The sequence below is a fragment of the Silene latifolia genome, unplaced genomic scaffold (assembly GCF_048544455.1).
Source record: "Silene latifolia isolate original U9 population unplaced genomic scaffold, ASM4854445v1 scaffold_241, whole genome shotgun sequence".
NCBI classification, from domain to species: domain Eukaryota; kingdom Viridiplantae; phylum Streptophyta; class Magnoliopsida; order Caryophyllales; family Caryophyllaceae; genus Silene; species Silene latifolia.
The window spans coordinates 122,504-150,331 of NW_027413190.1; the positions used below are offsets into that span (position 1 = coordinate 122,504).

General features: G+C 38.4%; 2 protein-coding genes across 5 annotated transcripts; one reads left to right on the forward strand and one right to left on the reverse strand.

Annotated features, from left to right (window-relative positions):
* Positions 1–2,869: 2,869 nt before the first annotated feature.
* Positions 2,870–20,415, reverse strand: LOC141638973 (acetyl-CoA acetyltransferase 1-like). 4 transcript variants are annotated; one of them, XM_074448157.1, is made up of 17 exons: positions 20,254–20,415; positions 19,898–20,026; positions 19,483–19,805; positions 19,205–19,290; positions 18,939–19,024; positions 18,785–18,855; positions 18,610–18,695; positions 18,289–18,374; positions 17,671–17,848; positions 5,278–5,363; positions 4,986–5,096; positions 4,861–4,902; positions 4,655–4,741; positions 4,332–4,417; positions 4,135–4,193; positions 3,714–3,891; positions 2,870–3,472 (listed from the first exon to the last, which is right to left on the reverse strand). In XM_074448157.1, the coding sequence occupies exons 8-16, from the start codon at positions 18,292–18,294 to the stop codon at positions 3,878–3,880; spliced, it is 669 nt and encodes a 222-aa protein (XP_074304258.1). In that variant the 5' UTR covers positions 18,295–18,374; positions 18,610–18,695; positions 18,785–18,855; positions 18,939–19,024; positions 19,205–19,290; positions 19,483–19,805; positions 19,898–20,026; positions 20,254–20,415; the 3' UTR covers positions 2,870–3,472; positions 3,714–3,877. The 4 variants fall into 4 exon arrangements, with proteins under 4 accessions (XP_074304258.1, XP_074304257.1, XP_074304256.1 ...); XM_074448156.1 differs by having other exon boundaries at positions 2,872–3,478; positions 18,809–18,855; XM_074448155.1 differs by having other exon boundaries at positions 2,872–3,478.
* Positions 20,416–25,522: 5,107 nt separating this feature from the next.
* Positions 25,523–27,596, forward strand: LOC141638977 (uncharacterized). The gene is made up of 2 exons (XM_074448164.1): positions 25,523–26,131; positions 27,354–27,596. Exons 1-2 carry the CDS (start codon positions 25,523–25,525, stop codon positions 27,594–27,596), a joined length of 852 nt encoding a protein of 283 aa, XP_074304265.1.
* The last annotated feature ends 232 nt before the right edge of the window (positions 27,597–27,828 follow it).

Sequence of the window (27,828 nt, forward strand, 5' to 3'; positions counted from 1 at the left end):
AGCCTTTCATCATTTCTTTACATTTTCAAAACAAGCATATTATTCACCAACACAAAGTCATCCTTGGTTCTACATACCATGCCGGATTTTAACCCGGGTACGATGATGAGTATCGACTAATGATATTCAAATGAACTTAAAACAATTAGTTCATAATTATTTTCAGAACTATTCATGTCAAGCTTGTCAAGCCGAACCCGCACACCGAATATTATCAAAATAATGATGATTATTCGGGTCTAGTTCTTCAAATCAACAAATGCGGTCTAAACGACCCTTTCAAATCAAATCGGGTTCAAATACCCATTTTCAATACGTTTTACAAACGTTTTTCAATGGTCAGAACACGGCATATAACCGTTGGTTGACCCGCGTCTAAACAGGCCTTTTATTTCTCATTTTCAAAACCAGGGGAGGTCCCCTTTCACCGCCGGCTGGCTCGCGCCTCATCTAGCCGCCTGGTACAGGGCCTGTTCCCTTTTCCAGCATTAGTCCAGGACGATCCCGACTCCGGTTAACCAGGATATAGGACGGATCAAATGACTATTCATTTGTTCAAAGCCATATTTCCAAAATGCCTTACTAGGACAAATGGATCACGTTATGCACCATAAACCTAATTTGGTAAATTGATGTTTAACTTCCGTCTTGCATGCAAATCAATCATTAATCCAACTCGACATCTTATACTTGATACTTGGATTAAATCAACCAACTTAGAAAGCTCTCACATGTTAGGTTTAAATTATTGGATGCGCATTCATGCATTTAAACCGTTTTATCAACTTTTGCATTCAACCGACCAAGATCGATCAGTAGAGGCCGCTACCGCGGGCGGGATTGGGTGTCTGATTAAAGGGCTTCCCAATACATACCTTCACCTCTTACTCAGAAACTTTGGATAGTGGACGACCTTATCCAGGGCGTACGAGAGTCATTCTAGAGATAGGAAGCTAAAGAGGGACGATTTCCTCATCTTTAGTACCTATGTCAAACAGTGCTTTGTACTTTGATTTGACCGAGGTATAAAGTGGATTTCGAATGGGTTCCAAGCATCCCACAAATGCTTGGTGGCGACTCCGAACATCTCTAATCGTTTCGAGACCCTTACCGAGACGAAACCGACCGATCTAAAACGATCCGGTCGAAAGCATTTTTACGCCGCCGAGCGTGACTTTCAAAAGACTGTGTCATGTCCATAGATAGGCTGGGCTTGCAGGTGGACCATGTCCACAGTGGTCCTGGTAAGACACCTTGGTATGAGGGGTGTTACACTGATACACTAATGAAAACAATATTCGGTACGTTTAATAAATTCATTTTTTAAAGTGGAGTTTCGTTACATTTTTTTTTTGTAATTTCTCGTTATAATCACTTCTCTTCCAAGTACTTCTCCATTTTCTCCTCTTACTACTCCTCTCTCTCTCTCTCTCTCTCTCTCTCTCTCTCTCTCTCTCTCTCTCTCTCTCTCTCTCTCTCTCTCCAATGTCCTCGCGACCTCAACCACCTCATTCTCCCCTCCTTCCTACCTTTACTTTCTCTCTTAACACTCATCTTCCACTTTGTCCTTGCACTATTCATCCTTATCCATCCCTTCCTCTCTTCCTTTTCTCTTATAGCTCGCATCCAATTATTTGTTATTACATACTCGACCCAAGCACGATAATCTTGTGAGTTGATTACTTCAGATAAAATATAATATAACATGTCACCACATATCATATATTCATACTACCATTTTATATTGCACACACCATAATTAAAAAAAAAAAAAGAAAACCCGACAAAAATGAAAGAGTATTCAAACCAAAAGAAAAGTGCAAAGAAGATCCATTACCATTATTTTTCAATTTAATGTAACTTTATTGATATGTGGGTATGTCACCCCCTGCAATTTGAATACAAACACAAAATAATAACTAAATTAGATTCTAACGATTAATTCAAAACACAATAAGGATAAAAAGCAAAAGAATTTCATTTACTTCTCTACGTACACTTTACCTACCAACGTTTTTAATAAAAATGAAAATTAGGATGTGTGATACTTATATAAGATGAAATTTGTAGTTAATTCTCGCATTAACTTCAACAATTTATTTGGGGGAAGAACTACAATTATAGAAAAAAGAATTCAAGGTGTGTTTTTACATTTATTTTATCTTTTCTCTAATATGTTATATATGTAAAATTGGTGCTAATTTCTTCAACTCTAAAACGACGTATATATGTTTTGCTAGACTATAGAGAAAGGGCTAAAATGGCTCCTCAAGTTGTTTCACCTATTTGGAGTTCTCGACGCCTTGAGGTATGTGTAGTTTAAGAAAATACGATTTCAAGGTAGATAAGCGTATTGTAATGGCTAATGAATAAAATGAATTTTATTTTGTCTTTATTGTCACCAAGATCATATATTGTCTTTAGTTTTTGCTCGATTTGAAAAAAAAATGTCTTGTGTTCGATTTTAGACAATATGTCCTTTATTTCTTGAAATTATTTTTTGGAATGTTAAAATAAGTTTTTTTTATAGGTGTTTGCAATGAAATGGATGCCAATTGGTATTACAATTATCGTTGTGATCACAATTATTTTGTGGACTTCACTAATTATGTCAGATTATGTTGTAATAAGCTCCTAAAATTACAATGTTACTTTTGAGTTTTGAAGCTCAATGCAAGAGTCCATTCTTTTCTCGATTTAATCTCTAAATTAGCTAACTTAACTGATAAAGTCGTGAAATTATACCCACAACAAGTGCACCAATATAGGCGCTGTCTTTCTAGCTACATTTACACTAATACCAAGCAAATTTTTAATTATTACGGAGTAATGTGTTCAGAGTAAAGTATATACTTCTACACAAAAACGATGACAAAATTAAAATTATTTGCATAATAATACATTAATTAATACCATAATAGGTTTTCCCATTCCAAATCAATCTAAATATTAATTAAATCAAATGATTTAGCTCTGTTTAATTAGTCTAACAACGATACATTGTTCGATCATTATACCGAGATTTCCTAAATTTGAACTCCCTAGTTATATTATTTGTGCATTAAAATCCACTATAAGAAGTATTTCCAGCTGACAAAGCCATGAAGCAACTTCCAACTGTACTTTGATCCAGGAAAGTTAATGGTATATCCAACAAACCATTTTTCAAATCCGTCTCCGATTTCGCCATGGTAGAACTTGTCTATGCAACTCGATGAAGAACCTTATCATGTCGAAAACATTGCATAAAGTCTTCATCATGTTTCTTCGAAGTGCTAGAGTTATCATCAGCTAACCACTCTGAAAAGACCACTCTTGGTAACAATTTTTCATTTCGTTGTTCGATATTGAGTATTTGATCTTGAATTTTAATGGGTTCGAGTTCAAGTCTTGAGACGACGTTGGTTGCCATTTGGTTTAAGGAAGAATAATCGTTCTTTTCCTATTGTTCGATCTCCCGAATGAAATACTACTGATCCTAGTAAAGAAGAGGATGGTATGAATCATTTCCCTTGAATATACAAATATATTCGACAACATTACTCCAGTTCCTCTAGATTATGTCTATGGCATTATATTTACATTTCAGCATACGAGTTTTCTTGATTTCATCATATATTTAGCCATTAACTAATGGTTATTTGTGTTTTTGTTAGAAATGAAAAATATCTCCCCTTATGTTGATTGTTGTAATTGAGGTGAGGAATATTTACCTTCTGCAGGGCTGCGAAATAGAGGAAAGACAGAGTAGTCATAGTAGATGGTGATCACCATTATTGCAGCAGATGATGCCAGAATGCATACAGTCACTGCTGTTGTCAATCTTGAAAATGTTCCCTCAGCTAATGTGGAATTTCCCGTCGTTGAAGCTCCAGAGTTATGCTGGTATTTCTGTATTAAAGACTTTATTAACGACTTATAATAACGTTGTACGATAAGTTATGAAAGACATCATCATGGTTTAAACATCAAATCTTAAAAACTCACCATTTTTGACCTTTCTGCAATTTACATTTATACAGTCAAAAACAAAGAGAGCAGGTTTAATGTATCTTAAAATAATAGAAATATGTTCTCTATTCTGGCAGACTTGTCTACTTTCAACAAGAACTTGTTCTTAAGTTCAATGCATACCTCTGTAGAGCTTTTTAATAGTCAGAGCAACAGGGTGCGATTTTCCGAGGAGAACCAAACTAGAATAAAAATCAAACATTACTCACCGTACAACAACCACAAAAGAATTAATCTCATTTAAGGGCGTTTAAAACTTTAAAAAAAGTAACAAAGTATGAGAATTCGGAATAACTTGGGAGTCTTTATGTCGGACTTACATGCATTCAAGGACCAGAGCAGATGCGCCTCCACCGCCATTACAAATACTAGCAACACCAAATCTTCCTTTCTTTTCCCTCAGTGCCTGTAAGTTTGAACAATGTTATCATCACTCGGAGTCAAAATTCTAACATTAACCCGGTAATCGATATGCTCTTTCCCTTTCCTGCCTCAAGAAAAATAACTTAATCCCCACACCTTTTTTTTCCTAAAGACCAATTATCTATTAGAAGAATGGATAACCCAAAGGATACGGCAACCATTAAAACATGGAGAAAAAAAAACATAAAATCGTATAGAAGCAGTGAAATTTTTTACGTACACCAAGAAATATGACTAAAATTCGAGCTCCACTGCAACCCAAAGGGTGTCCCAAAGAGACAGCTCCACCATGCACATTAACTTTTTCCTACTCAAAACAAAAGTTTCAACATTTAGGGAGCACAGTTAGAAGTTTAAATATCAAAAGATAGGGCACTAATTCTTAAATCTCACTAACAAGTTGAAGATGAAAATGGTAAAACTCACAGGATCAAGCCCGAGAAATTTCTCGTTTGTAAGAACCACTACCTGCAAACTAAACAACAAAAGAGGTAAAACGAAAACTGAAATGCTAGGCACGAAAATCCATGAGACGTGGACGAAATTATTACTGAGAAAGCCTCGTTGATTTCATAAAAGTTAATTTGAGATGCCTCCAAACCAGCAGTCGAAATCTCTTTTGGAATCGCTAAGACTGGAGTTGTGGTGAACCACTCGCGAGCCTGGTCAGACAATGTCAATAAAAGGATAAGATTAAACTCTCGCTAGACAGTGGACAACAACTAAGAGCAAACAAATTAGTGTAGTTCATACTTCTAAACGAGTCCGAGTAACATAGCCTGTACATAATCAACCCATAAGTAAGATTATAACTCATTTAAAAAAAAAGTTAATCAAAATTACTTTGACAGAATGGCAACGATCCATACACTTTCTATGCACAAATTTAGATGATCCTTTACATTTACACGGTGCAATGAAATCTGTACCTGAAATCGACAAAAAAAACTCGATAAATTCTTAAACCTACAAGTCAAGTAATAAAATTGGATAACGGAAAAACGTTGACAGCAAAGCGATGTTAAGAACCTTCACATTACAGAATTCAGTAATCAGTACGACATCACAGATTGTTATCCCATATTCCTCGAATTATCGATAACAAAGAGTCAAGACATACTGCTCTAGTATGCGAAACTGTGATTGGGCCAAAAGCCCTCTCCAAGACGGGGTACAGAAGCAGATGACAGAGTAACAGGCCAACACCTACAGTCATTGAGTAAAGAGTCGGCCACCTTTTCCGAGCTAGGTCTTGCTGGCGTTGTTTATTGGCCGTGCCTTATCTGCCCTGGCCACCTTTTTCGGCTGCCTTTTACATCCGTTTTTTGCCGGGGGCTTTACGTTCACCGAATTCGGTATGTCACCACATTGGCGGCCGTACCTCCTCCATTCATTCATTCTCATCTCCATCTCACTTTACACCTTTCCTCTTTCAGTCTCCTTGTCCTCTCCGTTCACCTTTTGTACTCATATCCCCACATCAAAGTCACTCATTAGTCAAATGTTTTTTTTTTTTTTTTGGCAGCTGTAAAGAAAGTGTTTTACATTCTAGTGGTATGGCTCTCAGGCCATACCTATAACTACAACATAAAACCTCAAAGAACGACTAATAACATAACCTAAAACAACAAGGTAATTGCATCGGCTATCTATAACGTGTTTATGGCGTACGACGGATGTCTGAACACGAACTTAAAACTCAAAATACACAACAATCTTCAAAGGACGAGTAGCGTTGTCCATATGAAAACATCTATCTTTGCTAGTCTTGATTGATGAAGCTTCGGAGAAATACCTGCAACAAGGCCCAAAAAAGAGTCTCGGAGATTCATCTCCTTGGATATGATAATCTTCCTCTGGAAACCAACGACCCCCCATAAAATTACCCTTACTCGCCTTAGTCGATACAGCTTCAAAGAAATACCTACAACAAGACCCAATACAACGTCTTGGAGATTTATCTCCTTCACTGTGATACACTTTATCTGGAAACCCATGAACCCCTTGACCCAACGAGAGAAAACAAAGAGCACTTACGTCACAAGGACGTAGAAAGAAAAGACGGAAAGCAGACCACTGAAATCTGACTCCAAAGGTGAATAAACTCCTACACTTTGGAACACAACCCCCGCTGACAAGAACCTCGTTTCCAATAAAATCGAGTAGAAAGGTGGGTACAACAGGAACAAACCACTTGGACATCCCTCTAACCAAAATCATCTCTGGAGACCACAGAGACCTAGGCTCAACACAGACCCGATACAAAATACCAGTCGTAGAAACTAATCCGTGGGGAAGGGGGCAGGGCACCCCATACCACCAGGTGTTTATTAAAAGGAACAACCTAAGAAAAAAAATTCACAAACACGACTTCAACATTAAGTGAAAGCGGATCCCACCGCATCCGATCCGAACCAACAACCCCGCCCAAAACCCAGCAGCCCCACACCACCATACCACGCTTATCACAAAACAACAACCCCACCCATGACCACAGACCAAAGTCAGTAACGGAACCAACGGACTAACCGGACCCCGATCCGACGACACCGATCCCACTAACACCAAATGATGCGTGTCTTTTATATGATGTTTTACACCCTATTTTACACGCATTTCAGAGCTCATTTATGTAGTTTATGCTACTATTCTCCCCATTTTCGTCTACTTTCGTGTTTTTGTACATTATTGCAGAAATGTAAAGAATCCAGCGGAAATCAAGCTAAATCCGTCCCCGAGTACTCTGCGTTGCATTTGACGTGAAGTATTTACTCAAGGAACGAACTTGGTGCGCATATCGAGGCCCGAAAGACTAATTCACGAAGTTTTTAAAGCCAAGTAACAGCTACTTCAGTCGATCGACTGACCTCTATGGTCGATCGACCAAAGCACGAAGATCAGAGGCTACTGTTCAGCACAGACCGGTCGATCGACTGCCTTGCATGGTCGATCGACCATAATACGAGCTGATGCGCAAATTAAATAAATAGAACGAGAAATTCAAAGCCCATTGTATATTAGGTTTAGGAATGAGTGTTACGTTATATTCCTATATAACGTAACCTGATGTTTTGAGAAGGGGGATCAAGTTTTATTCAGTTTTGGTTTATCATCAGTAATTAGGGTTCACAAGATTTTCTCGTTTTCAATACAATTTACTTTTGCATTCGGCTTCTGGATCTTTATTCTGCAATTCTTCTCTCCTGTTTTCATACGATATTTCCGCTGTCCCATTATTCAGTTTTATCGCTTTCGTTCGTAGTATAGAATTGCTAGATTAGATCTCCCGAAGCCAAATTATCGTTTCATGCTAGTCTTTTGTTCAGTTAATTTAAGTATGAATTCGAATGTTTTAATTGTTAAGTTTATTGCTGTCATTATTTCTAGTATGAGTAGCTAAACCCCTTGTGCTAGGATATAGGGAATCTGTAGCGTAGGCGGCATTAGAATAGTAGACTTAGAATCGCGCCACAGTCGATCGACCGCACACCCTGGTCGATCGACTGGCCACGTGAGTTTTACCTTCGTTTTAATTAATTTAATTGTTATGTTTGACAAATCGAGTGCACGCGACTAGTTGAATGCTTAAGAATTGACTGACCCAATAAAGATCGAAAGATTGGGAAGGGAGATAGCCTACCTAATTAAGACGACTAAATTAATAAGATCGAGAGATGAGTTAATTTAGCCTATTTAGTCACTTTTCATGACGAACGTTAGTATTAGTGATATTAGGGACCTGTAGCAAGATCGAAAGATGCTACCTGTAAGAATGGACCGAGAGGACTTCTTATTTTCCCGTCTCACGTGTTTGTTTTAGACCTACCTAGTATACTGCCGCCGAAACTATAGTGAACCGACCATCTTAGCACCCTTTTTATTCTTGATTTCATCTGCTAGCTTAGTTTACTTTTATTTTATTGCTTTAGCTATAGAACAAATCAAATCAACCCCCCTCATCTGTTACTTTGGACTTAAAATTAGACAACTAATAATTGCATCGCCTCCCTGTGGTTCGACCATGTTACCACTAGCTTCTGTTAGTTTTAATAGGTATTATAAATATTATTTTTGGTGCACACAACGACAAGGCATCAAATTTTGGCGCCGTTGTCGGGGAGGCAATTGTTTAAAATTTTTTTAGTTGTTTCTATTTTTAGTCTTTCTCTTAGTTTAAGGGACATCTGTTCCTTCAACTATTCTCATATTCTACTTGTAGTTTCTTCTTATGCGCAGATCACAGGGTGGTGAATTACTACCGTTCAATCCTGAGATTGAGAAGACTTTGCGTGAGTCGAGACGATCATCTAGAGTATTGCCGACAGAGGAAGAGCTGAGTACTCTGTCTAGTTACTACGAGAACGAGCTTTTTGAGGAGGATCCACCTTCGTCACCTATATCTACTTCCTCAGCAGAGACTGTCACATCTCCAGACATGGCTGAAGAAGCGAGTATAGCCAGTCACTCTGAGCCGACAGCTGAGAATCTCTATAAGGGATTCGCATTACCAGGGACGGACATAAAATTCGAGCCGAAACCGTCCTATATCAACTTGGTTGAGAGAAACCAATTTGGGGGAGCTGCAAATGAAGATGCAGCTAAGCATATGGAGATATTCATTGATTATTGTTGTTCCATACCCCCACCAACCGGTGTGACCCAGGACCAGGTGAAGGAGACCATGTTCATATTCTCTCTTCGTGATCTTTGCAAGGGAGTGGTACGAGAGACTGGATCGAGCCGCTAACGGGATCACTAATTGGAAGTCGCCCTGGCATTCTACAAGAAATATTTCTCGCCTCGAAGACAAATGCCATTAGAGCTCGGATCACGAGCTTTAAACAGGTCCGGATGAGAATTTTCATGAGGCATGGGTCCGTTTCAAGAAGCTAGTGCGAACTATTCCGCACCATGGGTTTGAGAAGTGGAGCCTATGCAATCAATTTTATAATGGGCTTTATGACGATCAGAGGGCTATCCTGGATGCAGCAGCTAATGGCAGATTCCAGGAGAATGTTGGAGAAACTAAGGAGTGGAAAATTATTGATGATTTGGCCACCCACAAAGCTGAGTATGGAAATTCCAGGGGAAATCAAAGGAGAAGTCTTTGAATCCTTCTCGTAGCCGCATTAGAGGCTCTCACGGCGAGATTTGATAAGTACGAGTTGGGAGGAGCTTCAAAAGGAGGGATCTATCATGTTAATCTTTGTTTGAGACGGTCCTTTCGTGCAAGAGATGTGGAGGAGAAGGACATGTTTGGATAACTGCGCAAAGATTTCCTATGAGGCTTGTCGCCTTTCAACATTATAGGCAGACAAACACTTATTTTGAGCCGAATGTCCATCCGAATCTGAGGTGGAGTAGCCAAAATGTCCTAAATCCGACTCCACCTCCACAGCAGCAGCAGCAGCAGAATTATGTGCTCCCTCATAAAAAGCAGTAGCCATATCAAAAGCCTTCGTATGTCCCTCAGCAGCAGCAGCAGTCCCAAGGCTCCGAATTTGCCGAGTTGAAAAATTTGTTGCTGAAAGAGTCTCAAGCTAGAGAGGCCGGGATGAAGATGTTGGAGAGCCAAATTGCTCAATTGGCTAGCAAGAGTGCAACTCGAGCTCCGGGGCATTTACCGTCGCAGACGGATCAAAAGGAGACCCTTAATGCTATTACCTTGAGGAGTGGGTCCACCCTTGAGGAGCCCGCTATGGTCGAGGATATCACTGAAAAAGATGAGGCGGAACCAAGCAAGAAGAAGGCAGTGACGAATAATAGCAAGAAAAAGACGATCAGCAGGTATTTCAGTCGATCGACTGACATACCCAGTCGATCGACGATCCCGAAGTGAAACGACACTGTTCTGTAGAAGTCAGTCGATCGACTGACATGCATGGTCGATCGACTGACAACGCTGCTGATGATGAGTCTTTTCATCCTCCAATGCCAAATAACTTGAGGGACCACTTGTTTCGGGGTACGACTACTCCGAAAATATTGAGGCAAGACCAAATCTTGATGGGTCGGTTCGGTTCGAAATATGACCGATGACGATTAATGGTTCATTTTTGAGACGGTTCGAAGAAGGGTCAAGCTACAACAAAGAGAAGGTAGTGGATTTTCAGCCTAAATCCACCGATGCCGGCATGAGAGACCTAGAGGAGAGGGCTAAGTTACTTCTTTTGACCCCTTATCCGAGAGAGATTGGTGTGAAACGAAGGAACAGTATCGTTTAACAAATTTGAAAATGTTATTCGTAGCTTAAACGTACAAGTTCCTTTTCTTGAGTTAGTTAATCAAGTGCCTGCTTACATGAAATTTATGAAGCAACTTTTATCTAAAAAGAAGTCACTTGAAACCGTGCAATCTGTTGCACTAACTGAGGAGTCATGTTCTTATCTGACCCACACTGCACCTCATAAGCTAGAAGACCCAGGTAGTTTTTCAGTCCCATGTAGTATTGGCACCTTTTCTATTGAGAAGGCCTTGTGTGACCTAGGAGCCACTATTAGTGTCATGCTTTTGAGTCTTGCTAGGAAGTTGAAATTGACTAGGTTTGCAGTCACCAACATGACAGTACAGATGGCTGATCGATCTGCGGTCCAGCCTATAGGAGTCTTAGAAGACATTCCTGTGCAAATAGGAAAGTTCTTTTTCCCTGTTGACTTCGTTGTACTAGATATGTCCGAGGACGCCCACATTCCTATCATATTGGGTAGACCATTTCTGCACACTGCTGGTGCAGTTATAGATGTTGGTTCAGGGACATTGACCTTCAAGGTAGGGAAGCATTCCATTGTCTTTGCCCAGACAGCTAAGAAGAAAGACCCCATGTGGCCAGTCACTTGTAATACGGTTTCTGAAAAGAAATCCTATTTTATGCTTACTGACATGCCTGTCTCTATGCCTGTTTCTGCTATAACACCTCCGCCCCAGATTGGGAGCAAATTGGAGGAAGATTCTTCTGTTTTGGATATTGCGGGCAGAGTTTGGTTTGGGAAGGAAGAGCCGCATGTTGCTCCAACTGTGAAGGAGTCAATCGTTCAAAGAGGCGGTTTAGGATGTCTTAGCTATGGCACAGATGAGGAGCCTGATGAGGAGCCAGTCAAAGTGAGGGAGTCCGATCTAGATTCTAATGAGCCAGAAGAGGTCATTGATTGGGAAGATGTTGAGGCTGTTGGTCCATTGAGTTCTGCGAACGTTGGAGTTGAGAAGAGTGCAGCTGAGAAGATGAGCACTGTAGAGGCTACTTCTTGTAGCCAGAAGCCGAGCAAGTGGGCCATTCCGTGGCCATTCTTGATCAACTATTAGTTGATTAAGACTTTTTCAAAAACCATTCACTTTATTGCTTTCGTTAGACTTTTTATTGCTTTTGTGTGCGCGAGACTCCGCATTTTAATAAGTTTGCTTAGGATTTTATATACTTTAGACTGTTACTTTGGGTTTTGCGCAAATTTTGGGCGCGTTATTGTGTATTTACAGGCTCATAGACCTTGATAGCCCAATTTATTGAGCTAATTCGAAGAAATCGGAAATTACAGCAGGTTTTTCAGTCGATCGACTGGCCAGTATGGTCGATCGACTGAGCTGCGACTTCCAGGAGCTTCTGCTCCTGTTCACCCTGGTCGATCGACTGGGTGATGTGGTCGATCGACCATGTTCGCTGCTGTACCTGTTTTCGATCATTCCCCTACTGTGTCTGATCGATTTGCGGAGTTGAGGGAGTCTTTTCTCCACTTTATTATCCGACTCATTTATGTTTTCTTCCGTTTCTTTATTTTACACATAATTTTGCGTTTCAATAATTGTTTTCTCGGATTTACGCGTGGTACTTTTGCTTCTTTTCAGGTACTTATTGGTAGCATCTGCTGCTCTTTGAAACCTCCTAGCTCACGCTGGTTTGGGGAGGTTTCCTTTGGCTGCGCTTAAAAGTCTTGTGAGTTTCCGAGTCCTTACTTCATGTCTTATGTAGTTAATTTAACGCAAATTCCCGTTTTCCTTTTTTTTCATTACATAATTTTGCACAATGGGGACATTGTGTGATTTGGTTTGGGGAAGGGTTTTGCGTTGCATTTCATTTGCTTGCATTCACGTTTACATTTTGTGGTTTTGCGTTGCATTTCATTTGCTTGCATTCACGTTTACATTTTGTCTTGCATTGTTGTTTATTTTCTCTTATATATACAGAAAAAATTTCAAAAAAATTGACAAATTTCAAAAATTCAAAAAAATGCACGTTTATTTTAGCATATAGGTTAAGTCGGAACGGTAGTATTTCAATGATGACATTTCATTTTCAGTTGTCTTATGCCTAAGCCTTGCTAATTGACATGTTATTAGTAGATTCATATGCATAATCTACGAGTTTTCGTTAATTATTTGCTGGACTTGAGACTTGACTTAGAATTTTGGCAAACTACATCATATTATGAGGTTTAGAGCTTATAACTGGTGTCATCTTTGACCGGTTTATTTAGGATTGTGAGTAGTTACTCCTTATGAGACATGTTACATCAATTTGCATAAATATGAACTTAATCTGCTTAATACCTGTATGCATTCGGTTTGTGGTTAGTTGACACATGTGGAAGAGGTCACCCCTTTATTCATTTTGCCCATAAGCTCCACACTGCCAAAAATAGTCTTTTTTGTCCCGTTAACTACATCCTACATTTAGCCTGCCCTTGTCAAGCTAGTAGTTTATGTTCTCGGGATTGTCACTTCATTTTTGGTTGCATATGCTCTTTTGAGATGATGATGGGAAGATGAAAAAGGAAGGAAAGAAAGAAGAAAAATAGAATTGAAAAAGAAATAAATTCGTGCTGTACTGTAGAGGGCGGTCGATCGACTGCCCATCTTGGTCGAGCGACCGAAGCCCGAGAAGAAAATAAAATCAAATCACATAATTCAAAGTCTTTATTAAATGGCGATTTTTGCTCCCATGTTGCATTCATATCTTATGGGGAGTTGATTATATCGGAGATTGTGAGATTTGTGCTTGCTATTAGCACCGTTTTGATTGGAAGTTTGAGCAAGAAGTTGGATGTTGTCATAATTTGGTTCCTTTAGTTACTAGCTTGGCTTTTAACTCTGTTTTTGTCCAAATTTATCTTAGCCTCTTCTTACCCATTACCTCACATATCCATATTTACCTCGGCATGTGTCATGGTCATCTGTTTGGTTGGAATGCATATGTACGGTTGTAGAGATTATTTTCATAATTATATTGCAGGCATGTTCTTATAGGTCGTAGTTAGGTGAGTGTCATTACAAAATGAATTCCTTCTATCTTTACATTACTCACCTGTATTTATTGAGTGATATGAGCGACCCGTGAGAGTCCGATTTGATAAGTCTCTATAGTTGACGGTTCAGCAGTTTTTAACGGCTACATAATTCGTTTGCATGATTCATATTGCTAATTGATTGTTAGTTGTAGCATTAAATTGGTTTAGGCTATTCGGTTTGCATTTCGCTCTGAGATTGAACTCGTTCCACTAGGTTTTAGGATCGAGTCTAGTTCTTGCTTGGGGACAAGCAAGGATTTGGTTTGGGGAAGTTTGATGCGTGTCTTTTATATGATGTTTTACACCCTATGTTACACGCATTTTAGAGCTCATTTATGTAGTTTATGCTACTATTCTCCCCATTTCCGTCTACTTTTGTGTTTTTGTACATTATTGCAGAAATGTAAAGAATCCAGCGGAAATCAAGCTAAATCCGTCCCCGAGTACCCTGCATTGCATTTGACGTGAAGTATTTACTCAAGGAACGAACTTGGTGCGCATATCGAGGCCCGAAAGACTAATTCACGATGTTTTTGAAGCCAAGTACCAGCTACTTCAGTCGATCGACTGACCTCTATGGTCGATCGACCAGAGCACGAAGATCAGAGGCTACTGTTCAGCACAGACCGGTCGATCGACTGCCTTACATGGTCGATCGACCATATTACGAGCTGATGCGCAAATTAAAGAAATAGAACGAGAAATCCAAAGCCCATTGTATATTAGGTTTAGGAATGAGTGTTACGTTATATTTCTATATAACGTAACTTGATGTTTTGAGAAGAGGGATCCAGTTTTATTCAGTTTTGGTTTATCATCAGTAATTAGGGTTCGCAAGATTTTCTCGTTTTCAATACAATTTACTTTTGCATTCGGGTTCTGGATCTTTGTTCTGCAATTCTTCTCTCCTGTTTTCATACGGTATTTCCGCTGTCCCATTATTCAGTTTTATCGCTTTCGTTCGTAGTATAGAATTGCTAGATTAGATCTCCCGAAGCCAAATTATCGTTTCATGCTAGTCTTTTGTTCAGTTAATTTAAGTATGAATTAGAATGTTTTAATTGTTAAGTTTATTGCTGTCATTATTTCTAGTATGAGTAGCTAAACCCCTTGTGCTAGGATGTAGGGAATCTGTAGCGTAGGCGGCATTAGAATAGTAGACCTGGAATCGCGCCACGGTCGATCCACCGCACACCCTGGTCGATCGACAGGCCACGTGAGTTTTACCTTCGTTTTAATTAATTCAATTGTTATGTTTGACAAATCGAGTGCACGCGACTAGTTGAATGCTTAGGAATTGACTGACCCAATAAAGATCGAAAGATGGGAAGGGAGATAGCCTACCTAATTAAGACGACTAAATTAATAAGATCGAGAGATGAGTTAATTTAGCCTATTTAGTCACTTTTCAGGACGAACGTTAGTATTAGTGATATTAGGGACCTGTAGCAAGATCGAAAGATGCTACCTGTAAGAATGGACCAAGAGGACTTCTTATTTTCCCGTCTCACGTGTTTGTTTTAGACCTACCTAGTATACTGCCGCCGAAACTATAGTGAACCGACCATCTTAGCACCCTTTTTATTCTTGATTTCATCTGCTAGCTTAGTTTACTTTTCTTTTATTGCTTTAGCTATAGAACAAATCAAATCAACCCCCCTCATCTGTTACTTTGGACTTAAAATTAGACAACTAATAATTGCATCGCCTCCCTGTGGTTCGACCCGGTTACCACTAGCTTCTGTTAGTTTTATTAGGTATTATAAATATTATTTTTGGTGCACACAACGACAAGGCATCACCAAACACACCAAATTCAAGACCCAACACCATACAAAACTCCCGAGGACCATCGGCCTACATGTAACTAGATCAACCATAAAAGACACGGCAACAAACACGAACCCGACCCGAAAAAAGGGACCATCCGGCAAGGAAGGACCGGGAGAAGTTAAACAAGAATAAAATCTAATCTTTGTGGCCAACTCTTATAAAGACTTCATACAAGCTGTACTATAGCGAAGATTACATACCTCTTCAACTCCTTCACAAAAAATCCAAAAACAACTCCATAAAACACAAAACAAACAAGAAGAGCAGGACACACCGACACAACTTGACCAAACAAAAGGTTGATTTCTACCAGGGATGGGGGAAAGGGGCGAGGGGAAGGGGAGCCCTCCCTGGGTTGCATGTGAGGCTTTCAATGACAGGACAGAGAATCGTAGGAGCGGAAAAGACAGAAGAACAAACCAGGTAGTCAGCCAAAGAGACCATCGGACGGTCCAATTAGAACCGAACGCCGTCAAGAGGACGAAAGTCGAGGTCCAAACAGAGGGGAAGGAGACAACGATGAGGTGCGATTAATCACCGGAGATAGGCCATGGGATGGCCTCATCTCCGGCGATTAGAAAGGGCGGACAGGGAGGGCGGTGTGTGGTTAGAGGAGGCGGCGGAGCAGACGAGACATAGTTTTAGGGTTTTTTTGGGAAAAATGAGAAAGAGGAAAGTTAGAGAGAGAAAGACCCACCACCTCTAGCTAATTGCATCTATTAGTCAAATGGGTTAGAATTTCCTAATTAAAACAAAATCGAAATTGCAACTAATACATTATAAGGTCCTTGTTGCTGAAATTCGTCCTCCAATTCAACGATTTCTTAATGTTGTTCTTCAATTAGGTTAATCACTCCTTGGGTTGGGAGTGCTATGCGATTTGCAAATTCATAAGGAATGAACAACTACAGTACAAAATTAACCAAGTCCAACAATCCAATCACGGTGATAAAACACAAAACCGATCATAAAACCTAACAATGAATCAAATCGATGAAGAATAAGCAACTACAATACAAAGATTATTCACTTAAGAAGAGAAACAAGATGAAATTCAGATAGGACTATAAAAGAAAGATAGAGAAAGAAGGCACCAGACCTGTGGCTAGGTCGGAGAAGGTGTCCGGAAAAAGGTAGTCAAGTTGGGCTAGAATAGGTGGGAGAACGGAGAGGAAAAGGAGACTGAAAGAGGAAAGGAGATGAGAATGAATGGAGATGAGGAAAGGTGTAAAAAGATGTGGGTGAGACTGAAAGAGGAATGGAGGGTATGGATTGCACTAAGAAGATCAACTGCTGGATGTGAGTATAAGAATTGAACTATTCCTCCTCACAAATTTTGCCAAATTGTGGTATCCTCTTATTTTCTCTTAGCCACTTTTATATAAGGGGGGACTAGTGTAACAACGATAAATTTTTCTATCATTATACCGAGATTTCCTAAATTTGAACTCCCAAGTTATACATTATTTGTGCATTAAAATCCACTGTAAGAAGCATTTCTAATTGACAAAGCCATGAAGCAACTTCCAACTGTACTTTGATCCAGGAAAGTTAATGGTATATCCAACAAACCATTTTTCAAATCCGTCTCCAATTTCGCCATGGTAGAACTTGTCTATGAAACTCGATGAAGAACCCTGATCATGTCGAAAACATTGCATAAAGTCTTCATCATGTTTCTTCGAAATGCTAGAGTTATCATCAGCTAACCACTTTGAAAATACCACTCTTGGCAATAATTTTTCATTTCGTTGTTCGATATTGATTATTTGATCTTGAATTTTAATGGGTTCGAGTTCAAGTCTTGAGATGACGTTGTTTGCCATTTGGTTTAAGGAAGAATAATCGTTCTTTTCCTATTGTTCGATCTCCCGAATGAAATACTACTTGATCCTAGTAAAGAAGAGGATGGTGTGAATCATTGCCCTTGAATATACAAATCTATTCGACAACATTACTCCAGTTCCTCTAGCTTCTGTCTATGGCATTATATTTACTTTTCAGCATACGAGTTTTCTTGATTTCATCATATATTTAGCCATTAACTAATGGTTATTTGTGTTTTTGTTAGAAATGAAAAATATATCCCCTTATGTTGATTGTTGTAATTGAGGTGAGGAATATTTACCTTCTGCAGGGCTGAGAAATAGAGGAAAGACAGAGTAGTCATGGTAGATGGTGATCACCATTATTGCAGCAGATGATGCCAGAATGCATACAGTCACTGCTGCTGTCAATCTTGAAAATGTTCCCTCAGCTAATATGGAATTTCCCATCGTTGAAACTCCATAGTTATGCTGGTATTTCTGCATTAAAGACATTATTAACGACTTATAATAACGCTATACGATAAGTTATGAAAGACATGATCATGGTTTAAATAACAAATCTTAAAAACTAAGCATTTCTGACCTTTCTGCAATTTATATTTATACATTCAAAAACAAAGAGAGCAGGTTTAATGTATCTTAAAATAATAAAACTGTATTGTCTATTCTGGCAGACTTGTCTACTTTCAACAAGAACTTGTTCTTAAGTTCAATGCATACCTCTGTAGAGCTTTTTAATAGTCAGAGCAACAGGGTGCGATTTTCCGAGGAGACCCAAACTAGAATAAAACTCAAACATTACTCACCGTACAACAACCACAAAAGAATTAATCTCATTTAAGGGCGTCTAAAACTTTAAAAAAAGTAACAAAATATGATAATTCGGAATAACTTGAGAGTCTTTATGTCAAACTTACATGCATTCAAGGACCAGAGCAGATGCGCCTCCACCGTCATTACAAATACTAGCAACACCAAATCTTCCTTTCTTTTCCCTCAGAACCTGTAAGTTTGAATAATGTTATCATCGCTCAGAGTCAAAATTATAACATTAACCCGGTAATCGATATGCTCTTTCCCATTCCTGCCTAGAGAAAAAGAACTTAATCCCCACACCTTTTTTTCCCTAAAGACCAATTATCTATTAGAAGAATAGATAACCCAAAGGATACGGCAACCATTAAAACATGGAGAAAAAAAACATAAAATCGTATAGAAGCAGTGAAATTTTTACGTACACCAAGCAATGTGACTAAAATTCGAGCTCCATTGCAACCCAAAGGGTTCCCAGAGAGACAGCTCCACCATGCACATTAACTTTTTCCTACTCAAAACAAAAGTTTCAACATTTAGGGAGCACAATTAAAAGTTTAAATATCAAAAGATTGACACTAATTCTTAAATCTCACTAACAAGTTGAAGATGAAAATGGTAAACCTCACTGGATCAAGCCCGAGCAATTTCTGGTTTGCAAGAACCACTACCTGCAAACCAAACAACAAATGAGGTAAAACGAAAACTGAAATGCTAGGCACGAAAATCCATGAGATGTGGATGAAATTATTACTAAGAAAGCCTCGTTGATTTCATAAAAGTTAATTTGAGATGCCTCCAAACCAGCAATCGAAATCGCGTGGTCAACCATTCGCGAGCCTGGTCAGACAATGTCAATAAAAGGATAAGATTAAACTCTCGCTAGACAATGGACAGTAACTAAGAGCAAACAAATTAGTGTAGTTCATACTTCTAAACGAGTCCGAGTAATATAGCCTATACATAATCAACTCATAAGTAAGATTATAACTCAATTAAAAAAAATTTAATCAAAAGTACTTTGACAGAACGCCAACGATCCAAACACTCTCTATGCACAAAGTTAGATGATCCTTTATATTTACACGGTGCAATGAAATCTGTACCTGAAATCGAAAAAAAAAAACTCGATAAATTCTTAAACCTACAATTCAAGTAATAAAATTGGAAAACGGAAAAACGTTGACAGCAAAGCGATGTTAAGAACTTTCACATTACAGAATTCAGTAATCAGTACGACATCACAGATTGCTATCCCATCTTCCCCGAATTATCGATAACAAAGAGTCAAGACATACCGCTCCGGTACGCGAAACTGTGATTGGGCCGAAATCCCTCTCCAAGACGGGGTACAGAAGCAGTTGACAGCGTAACAGGTCAACACCTACAGTCATTGAGTAGAGTGTCGGCCACCTTTTCCGGGCTAGGTCTTGCCGGTGTTGTTTATTGGCCGTGCCTTATCTGCCCTGGCCACCTTTTTCGGTTGCCTTTTCCGTCCGTTTTTTTACCGGAGGTTTTACGTTCACCGAATTCGTTATGTCACCACATCGGCGGCCGTACCTCCTCCATTCATTCTCATCTCCATCTCACTTTACACATTTCCTCTTTCCTCTCCGTTCGCCTTTTGTACTCATATCCCCACATCAAAGTCACTCATTAGTCAAATGGGTTAGAGTTTCCTAATTAAAACAAAATCAAAATTGTAACACATACATTATAAGGTCCTTGTCGCTGAAATTCGTCCTCCAATTCAACGATTTCTTAATGTTGTTCTTCAATTAGGTTGATCGCTCCTTGTGTTGGGAGTTGTGGACAAGGCCCTCGGGTATCTACAGGAGTGCTCTGCGATTTGCAAATTCATAAGGAATGAACAACTACAGTACAAAATTAACCAAGTCAAACAATCCAAAAAACGGTGATAAAACACAAAACCGATCATAAAACCTAACAATGAATCAAATCGATGAAGAATAAGCAACTACAATAGAAAGATTATTCACTTAAGAAGAGAAACAAGATGAAATTCAGATAGGATTATGCAAGAAAGATAGAGAAAGAAGGCACCAGACATGTGGCTAGGTCGGAGAAAGTGTCCGGAAAAAGGTAGTCAAGTTGGGCTAGAATAGGTGGGAGAACGGAGAGGAAAAGGAGATGAGAATGAATGGAGATGAGGAAAGGTGTAAAAAGATGTGGGTGAGACTGAAAGAGGAATAGAGGGTATGGATTGCACTAAGAAGATCAACGGCTGGATGTGAGTATAAGAATTGAACTATTCATCCTCATAAATTTTACCAAATTGTGGTATCCCCTAATTTTTCCTTAGCCAATTTTATATAGTGGGGGAGGGATTTTTGTCTATCTATATTATTTTCCGGGATTTGGTATTGCTTCCATCTTTTTGTCGTGTAGGTACCGAGTCAAGCGGAAACCGAATGAGATTTGTGAGACAAGACGGGCAACAAGAAGTGAAATTGAGATAAACCAAGGAAAAGAGAGTGAAGTGTTGACCATTGACTTCTCAAAAGTCAGTGACCCCTGAAATATGTGTTCAATTCGCATCTCTGATCTCCATTTACATCCACCATCATCACCATACGTCCATACATGATACATCTACATCATCATCCCATGAACACCCACACATCACCCATTATAAATACATGCTGCCACTGCTTTCTTTCACCTTGTCTCGGCACCGAAACTCGAGCCAAGCTACCATCAACCTCGCTGCCAGAAACACCAGCAGCCCGTCGTCGCATCACCGAGCCAATATCACCATGGCTTCATCTTTTGTCCGTCGTCGCTCAGTTCAACCACGGATAGCCGCCATGGACTCCAATACAAGCACCGTGCGAGTTCAGAACAGCGAAGGCAGTGACCGTGCAACTTCGACCGTTCAGAGCGAGTTCGGCCGTGTGAAACAGGCAGGAAGGTACCGTGCTAGTTCAAGCGTGCGTAACATATCAGATACCGTGTGACTTTTAAAAGAGCGAAGATGTGGATGTTTGACTACGATGACTTACACGTGAAGAAAAGCCTTTTTGCTTTGTGTATTGTTCTCTTTATTTCGTCTTATTATAGATACTAGATTTCATGCTCGGGCGTTGCCCCTGGTAATGCCTTATATGGATACATAATAATAATTTGTTTTTTTTCCATGGCATTTGTCAAGCACACGTATACACATTAAAATTCATGTTTGTACGAAATTGAATCTATTTGTATCTTAATCCTGATAATCATTATAATTACAGAGTATATTGTCCAATAAGAGTCCATAACTATTATCCTACAACTCAAATTGGTACGTCAATAACTGTGTATAATATAGTAAGATGCATAAAATTTATTGATACTTTCCCCCAAAAAAATTAATTTTATACTCACATTCTTAATAAATCCCACCATTATAAGAAAAAAAACTATACATGTGGTTTTTTTCTTTTACTCTTTTTCATAATGCAACATCTATACATCGCCCCTCATCATTTTTTCTCTTTTATCTCTTAATAAGGCATTTCCGAAATCTAACGCAAACAACTACGGAGTAATAAATTAACTTGGAGCTTCCGCTAAGAAGCTCACGTATAGCTCATTTGTTGCATAACCTAGTTTAGGGCCTGAAAAATTTAGTCCGACCCGCAAAGTCTGTGTAAAAAATAAAATAAAAATACTATGTTTCTCGGTTGATTTGGTCTCATACATCTCCAGCCCGGCTTCGACTGGCTGAGATAGGACTTGGCCAAAGGAGGCCGACCCGCCTGGCCCAGCTTTGGAGTATAATAAATGTTCTAATCTTGTTAGAGGTGTACAATAATCTAGCATCTATACTAAATTATAAAACAAGAACCACTATCCATAAATCTGGACATGTGTCTTCTTATCAGCTAATTTTTTCCCGCCCAACCATACCTCTTCAGCTAACCCTAATTAAGAGAAATATAGAGTATACGGAGTATATAGATTAGAGCATCCGCAACAATGGGGCTCCCCATATTTTCTCTTTCCTTCTCTTATTCGTCCACCTCATTTTCCACTAACTTTTTCATTTATCCTCCCCATTTCATAATTACATTTATGCAATAATGAAGCTCCCCAATTCACACACAAACATTTGGGAACCTCCCCAAAAGTAACACAAATTGTCTTGCTTTTTTTTGGGGACCTTCCCTAAAAACAGTGGAGCCTCAAATAATAGGGAGGTTAGTGCAACAATGAGGATGCCCATATGAGGAGAGAGGGTGCATATGGGGAGCTATTTTTCCCACCTTTGCGGATGCTCTTAGAGAACCCCATTTTTCTTCGGCGCCTTCTATCAATTCATTTAGTAGCTCTCTCTTTAATGATTATACATGGAACATACACCAAATCTTCTACCGGCTCCTTCACTATTCGCACACTCCACCATGAAATTAACATATTGTTATAGGTAATTTGCTATATCTACTTCTAGTTGGTTTTGATTTTATTTTTTTCCATATTTTTCTGACGATTAATCAATTTGTTATTTACTTTCCCTCGCTTTTTTATGATGACAACTATTTCTCTCTTTTCGATTGGTTCAAGTTGTCTACTTTGTTCTTTATGGCGTATTTAATTTTTATAATTGTTGATTGTTAATGATCAATTACGACCATAGTGGGGCTTAAGTTTGATTATTTGTACTCCGTAATTATTTATTAGGAACCCGGGATGGAGTTCGATATTAAGTCACTGATAGATTTTTAGTGACTATGATCAGATTGCCTGAACTTCAGGTTTTAGTTACTATAGTTTTCGGTAAATCTCCTTAAGACGGCGCTATACGTCTTAAGCTACCGTCCTAAGTTTAAGAGGAATCAAGTATATATCACTTGTATATAGATGGGCAGTTGTATGCACTCACCTTTCTTTTATACTACCGTCTTAAGGGAGACTTACTAATTTTAGATAGCAAAATTGCTATAGAAGCTGAGAAGTGGGTAGATGGGCAGATCAGCAGATGTATGTACCCACCTTTCATTTTTTTTGGTTGCCAAAGTTAAAACCTATAACTAAGCGCAGCCTTTATTATTCTTTTTTATTTTTCTATAGTTGAATATGCGTGTCTTAAATTATTGTTTGGTATCTTGTGATTCATGTTTACGGGAGGGAGTATACAATTGTTTTCTTCTACAGTACACTTTAATGGTTATGCTAAACATTTTGTTAATCCATTGTATATTAGAGTTCTTCATGCTTAATCCATTGATACAGATCTGTCATCTATGGTATGTTTGATATCTATTAATTATTATTATTAGATTACTTGAAGCATTGGGATTGTTCGTTCATCATGTCAATTGATAGATTGAGTTTTAGGAACAAGTGAGCAACAACGGTTTCTAATATCGCTTTCTTACAGTGTAGGGAGCACGAATTGATTTGCTGATTCCATGTCACAGTAAAACCTAAATGTTGCAGGGACCTTACTTGGTTCTACTAAGTGACCTTATATATCATTAAGGTATGTTCAAAATCCTTACAATGATTATGCTAAGATTGCATTCATGCTTAATTAGATTATAAATAAACAAGAGAGTTATTTGGTATATATTTCTAGACCCAAGGGCTCATGTAAATGACGGGTTTAGGAAACTGAATGTAAGTCATTCTCATGAGCTTTTGAATCAAAATAACCGAGACTGTAATTTTGCATCTACCTTATCATTAAGAGCATCCTTTGTTTGAACCCAAACAAATTGCAAAGTATCAAAAACCTTTATTTTTCACCCTATACTTTCACGATTCTATTGTAGAAAATTTCTAACCATTTGATAAAGTTGCACGACTTACAACTATTACTCATGAGTCATGACTTATGTGAGTGTTATAACTTATAGTTCTAAACTAAAAATGCACATTTTTTTTTTGATGACGAGGGGGTTAAATCCCCCCGGCCCATGCATTCGCACACCACCACATGGACAATGTAAGCCACCCCTTCGTGGGCTGCAGTGGCCAAGTGATATTGATTCTACCTCTTAGAAGACATTATAAGTTGCTTTTAAATGTTGGATCTTTGTTACATAATTTTATCAATTTATTATTGATTTGTCAAGTTGGGAAAGTACTGACTAACATAATGTACATATATGGTTTTTAATACCATAACCGTATAATCGCTTTTATCTATTGATAATGTTTTGAATATGACGCACTGCCGCACTGGTGTTCTAACTTCTAAGAACCTACATTCGGTTCTCTAACCTTGAATGACTCTGAGTGAGACACTAAAATTTAGCTTAGATTATGTTTTAACCTGTAATATTGACAATAACTACTCATATGAGTGTTTGTATTATTGTTGGAAAAAAATAAGTGTGAGTTGGATTACATTAATTAGTTTTACTTATGATTTGGAGGTTTTACATTCAAATCTTGAATGAAGTATGCTGAGTCTATTCATACCATTGTCCGTATGCTTAAGTGAACTTATTTATTGTTTAATTAGGATAGCAGCCACCTGGACGTCATCACTGAAAAATGAAAGTGGTTCATAAGCAAGTTGAGTGATATAACTGAAGTCATCATGGAGGCAAGGCTAACATTAAGAATAAGCTTCAATATAGGGAATTCTCCTCTCTGTGAAAGAATTGAAATTTTATTTAGGAGGAAAGGGATAAATGTGGATGAAAAATTCCGGTTGACAATTTATGAGGAGATATTGTTCTCGCTAGGTGGTATGACGAGGATGAGTTTTTTCTGATGTATTTTGTCAGTTCACGAACAAGTAGTTATATGTAATCGTACCTTTGATGTTTATGAATCTATTGATGATGGAGTAGAAAATTTTGGGTGCAAATTGGTTGATTCAATTTATTGCAAGATGTCTATGAGATCTTGATTTTAGTCGTAAGTGTTATTCACATTATTTTGGTTAATTGTCTTAAAATTTTCCCCGACTTTTTTTTTGTACACATAGACCCTCAAATTATAAACATCTTATTTTTTTTCTTTTATAAATATCCGTGCAACTTTGCACGGGTCCTAAACTAGTACATGTATAAATATATAACAAACGCACATCAAGAGACGATAAATACGCGCACTTTATTATAACCTACAAATCATGAGCACCAAATTAAGTCTTCTTTTTACTCATTAACCAATGACAATAAACAAATCTTGAATAATTACTAAATCAGAGTTACTCTTATGCTAAAACTATCAACGAAGCAACAACTATATTGTTCGTGGAACATTCAAGCGGAAGGCATAATCAAATTGAACTTCTAATACTACAATATGTGGGGGAAGGCTCCTTTTTATCTGAATACCCTGAGTGGTTGGTGGAATACTTCTTACCAAGGCACTAAAATGTTCTGTTTAGTTTCCAAGCTCAAATTTCTCAAGGCAAAATTCAGAAATTACAATAAAGAGCATTTCTGTGATATTGAAAATAGCTCCTTGATGGCATTGAAGAATCTGGAGTATATTCAAAGCCAAATTGTCCAATTTCCAGGTGATAAGGATTGGATTGACAAGGAACATGTTGCTATCAAGGAGTATAGAGATTTGAAGGAGGCTTGTGCCCAGTTTCTGAGTCAAAAAGCTAAAGCCAGTTGGATTAAAGATGGTGATTGCAATTCTAAGTATTTTCATGGTGTCATCAAGAGCCACTTTCTGAGGAATCAAGTCCTGGCTATTAAAGATGTGAATGGTGTGGAGCATGATGATCCCCAACATATTCAGGAGGCTTTTTTGCAATACTATAAAAATTTATTGGGGGAATCAGTGCCTACTACAAAAGTTAATACTAAAATTATCAGGAAGGGTATTACATGCAATGCTGCTCACAGTACTATTCTACTCAGACCCATCACTGATGATGAAGTCAAAGCAGCTATTTTTTCCATTCCGATCATAAATCTCTGGAAATTATTAAAAATTGCATTCTATAAGGACTCTTGGAGTATTATTGGTGATGTAAAGATGTTTTTAAATTTAACTCCACTATCCTTACACTTATCCCAAAGTGTAAGATGCCTACTATTGTCACTCAGTTTAGGCCTATTGCATGTTGCAATGTCCTTTACAAGTGTGTATCTAAACTCTTAAATTTTGAGGTTCTACCCGAACGATTAGTTTAAACCAAGGGGGCTTCATCAAGTAGAAGTATTATGGAAAACATTTTGGTGTGTCAAGACCTTGTTAGACTTTATAATAGACAAGCTTGCTCCCCTCGATGTATGTTTAAGATGGATTTGATTTATGACTCAGTTAGTTGGGATTTTTGGGTGATTTGTTGATTGCTTTTCAATTCCCTAAACAATTCAGAGAATTAGTAATGGAATGTGTGACTTTGCAACTTTTTCTATCTCCCTTAATGGGGAAACTTTTGGATTCTTTCCTGGCAAGAGGGGCCTTAGACAGGGGGATCCCATGTCACCTCTTCTATTTAAGTATTTAGAATAGTGTGCTACTGAGAGAAATTGTTTATACCACCCCTTTGCAAATCACTTGACCCATCTAATGTTTGCGATGACTTATTAATGTTTGTAAGGGGAATGCACACTCTATAATGCTCTTGTTAAGGGCCTATTCTGCTTTTTCTGATGCATCTGGACTTAAGATGAATGCTCAGAAGTCTAGTGTGTATTTTAGTGGAGTCAATTCCTAAGCATGATATCCTACAACTCAAGGGTCCTTGCCTTTTAAATACCTTGGGGTGCCTAAGCTTTGAAGAAAGACTATGTGTTGTTGATTGATAAGATAGTGGCCAGGATCAGATCCTTAGGAGCTAAACACCTTTCTTATAGACTAGTCTTAGTATCTTGTGTTATCTACAATGCATATCTATGTTTGTTCTTCCAAAGAGTGTCCTTAAGAGGGTTGATGATATTTGTAGAAACTTTCTTTGGGAAGGCGATTCGAATATGGTAAATCTTGGCATAAGGTGTGTGTGCCAAAACAGGAAGGGGGTCTTGGTCTTAAACAATCTCAAGCTTGGAATATTGCTTTGGTTGGAAAATTAGTTTGGTGGATTGTTGTGCTTTGATAGATTGTGGGTGCAGTGGGTGCATCATGTTTATTTAAAACCATGTATAATAATTGTTCTGGTAAGTGTTAAGGATACTATCAATGGTGGTTTTGTTGAGGGTCGGTGGAGTCTCATTTTCACTGTGAAGAGTTGTTATCAATGGCTTAGGGAGAATGGCACAAGGGATGTAATATTGCTCCAAAGCATACCTTTATAGCATGGCTTGTGGCTCATCAAGCTCTGAAATTGAAAGATAAACGGTTACAGTTTTTGGTGTGTGTCTTTGATGATCTTTCTTGTGTGGAGTTGTTCCCTAAAGGCGCGATAAAGTCAAGATCTCTTACACTCGTTGGCACTGGTTGGGCAACCGCTAATGGTTTTTACTCACTATTGCCCGAGAAGATGGAGTAACATTAGGAAAAAGATTACTACTACTCTTATTGCTTGTTGGTACTTTATTTGGTTGCAGCGTAATGAAGCAAGACTCCACCATTGTCTCACTAGGCCTAGCATTATTGCAGGTCGAGTACAGGAGGTTGTTAGAAGTCGTTTTCAATATTGTAAACCTGTTTGCATCTCTCAACAAGATGTGATATGGTTGTCTAAGGTGCACTTAGTTTAATATTGGCACTCAAATGTGTGA

Bases quoted from the DNA above. Each gene is read 5' to 3' on its own strand.
- LOC141638973 (XM_074448157.1), bottom strand. The intron at 4,903-4,985 runs GTAATAATTTCG...TTTAGTTTGCAG, and splicing joins AAATCAACGAGGCTTTCTCA to GTAGTGGTTCTTACAAACGA. The intron at 4,194-4,331 runs GTAAGTCCGACA...TTTTTATTCTAG, and splicing joins GCTCTGGTCCTTGAATGCAT to TTTGGTTCTCCTCGGAAAAT.
- LOC141638977 (XM_074448164.1), top strand. From the start codon at position 25,523: ATGTTCTGTTTAGTTTCCAAGCTCAAATTTCTCAAGGCAAAATTCAGA. The intron at 26,132-27,353 runs GTAAAGATGTTT...TCAATGGCTTAG, and splicing joins CTTGGAGTATTATTGGTGAT to GGAGAATGGCACAAGGGATG.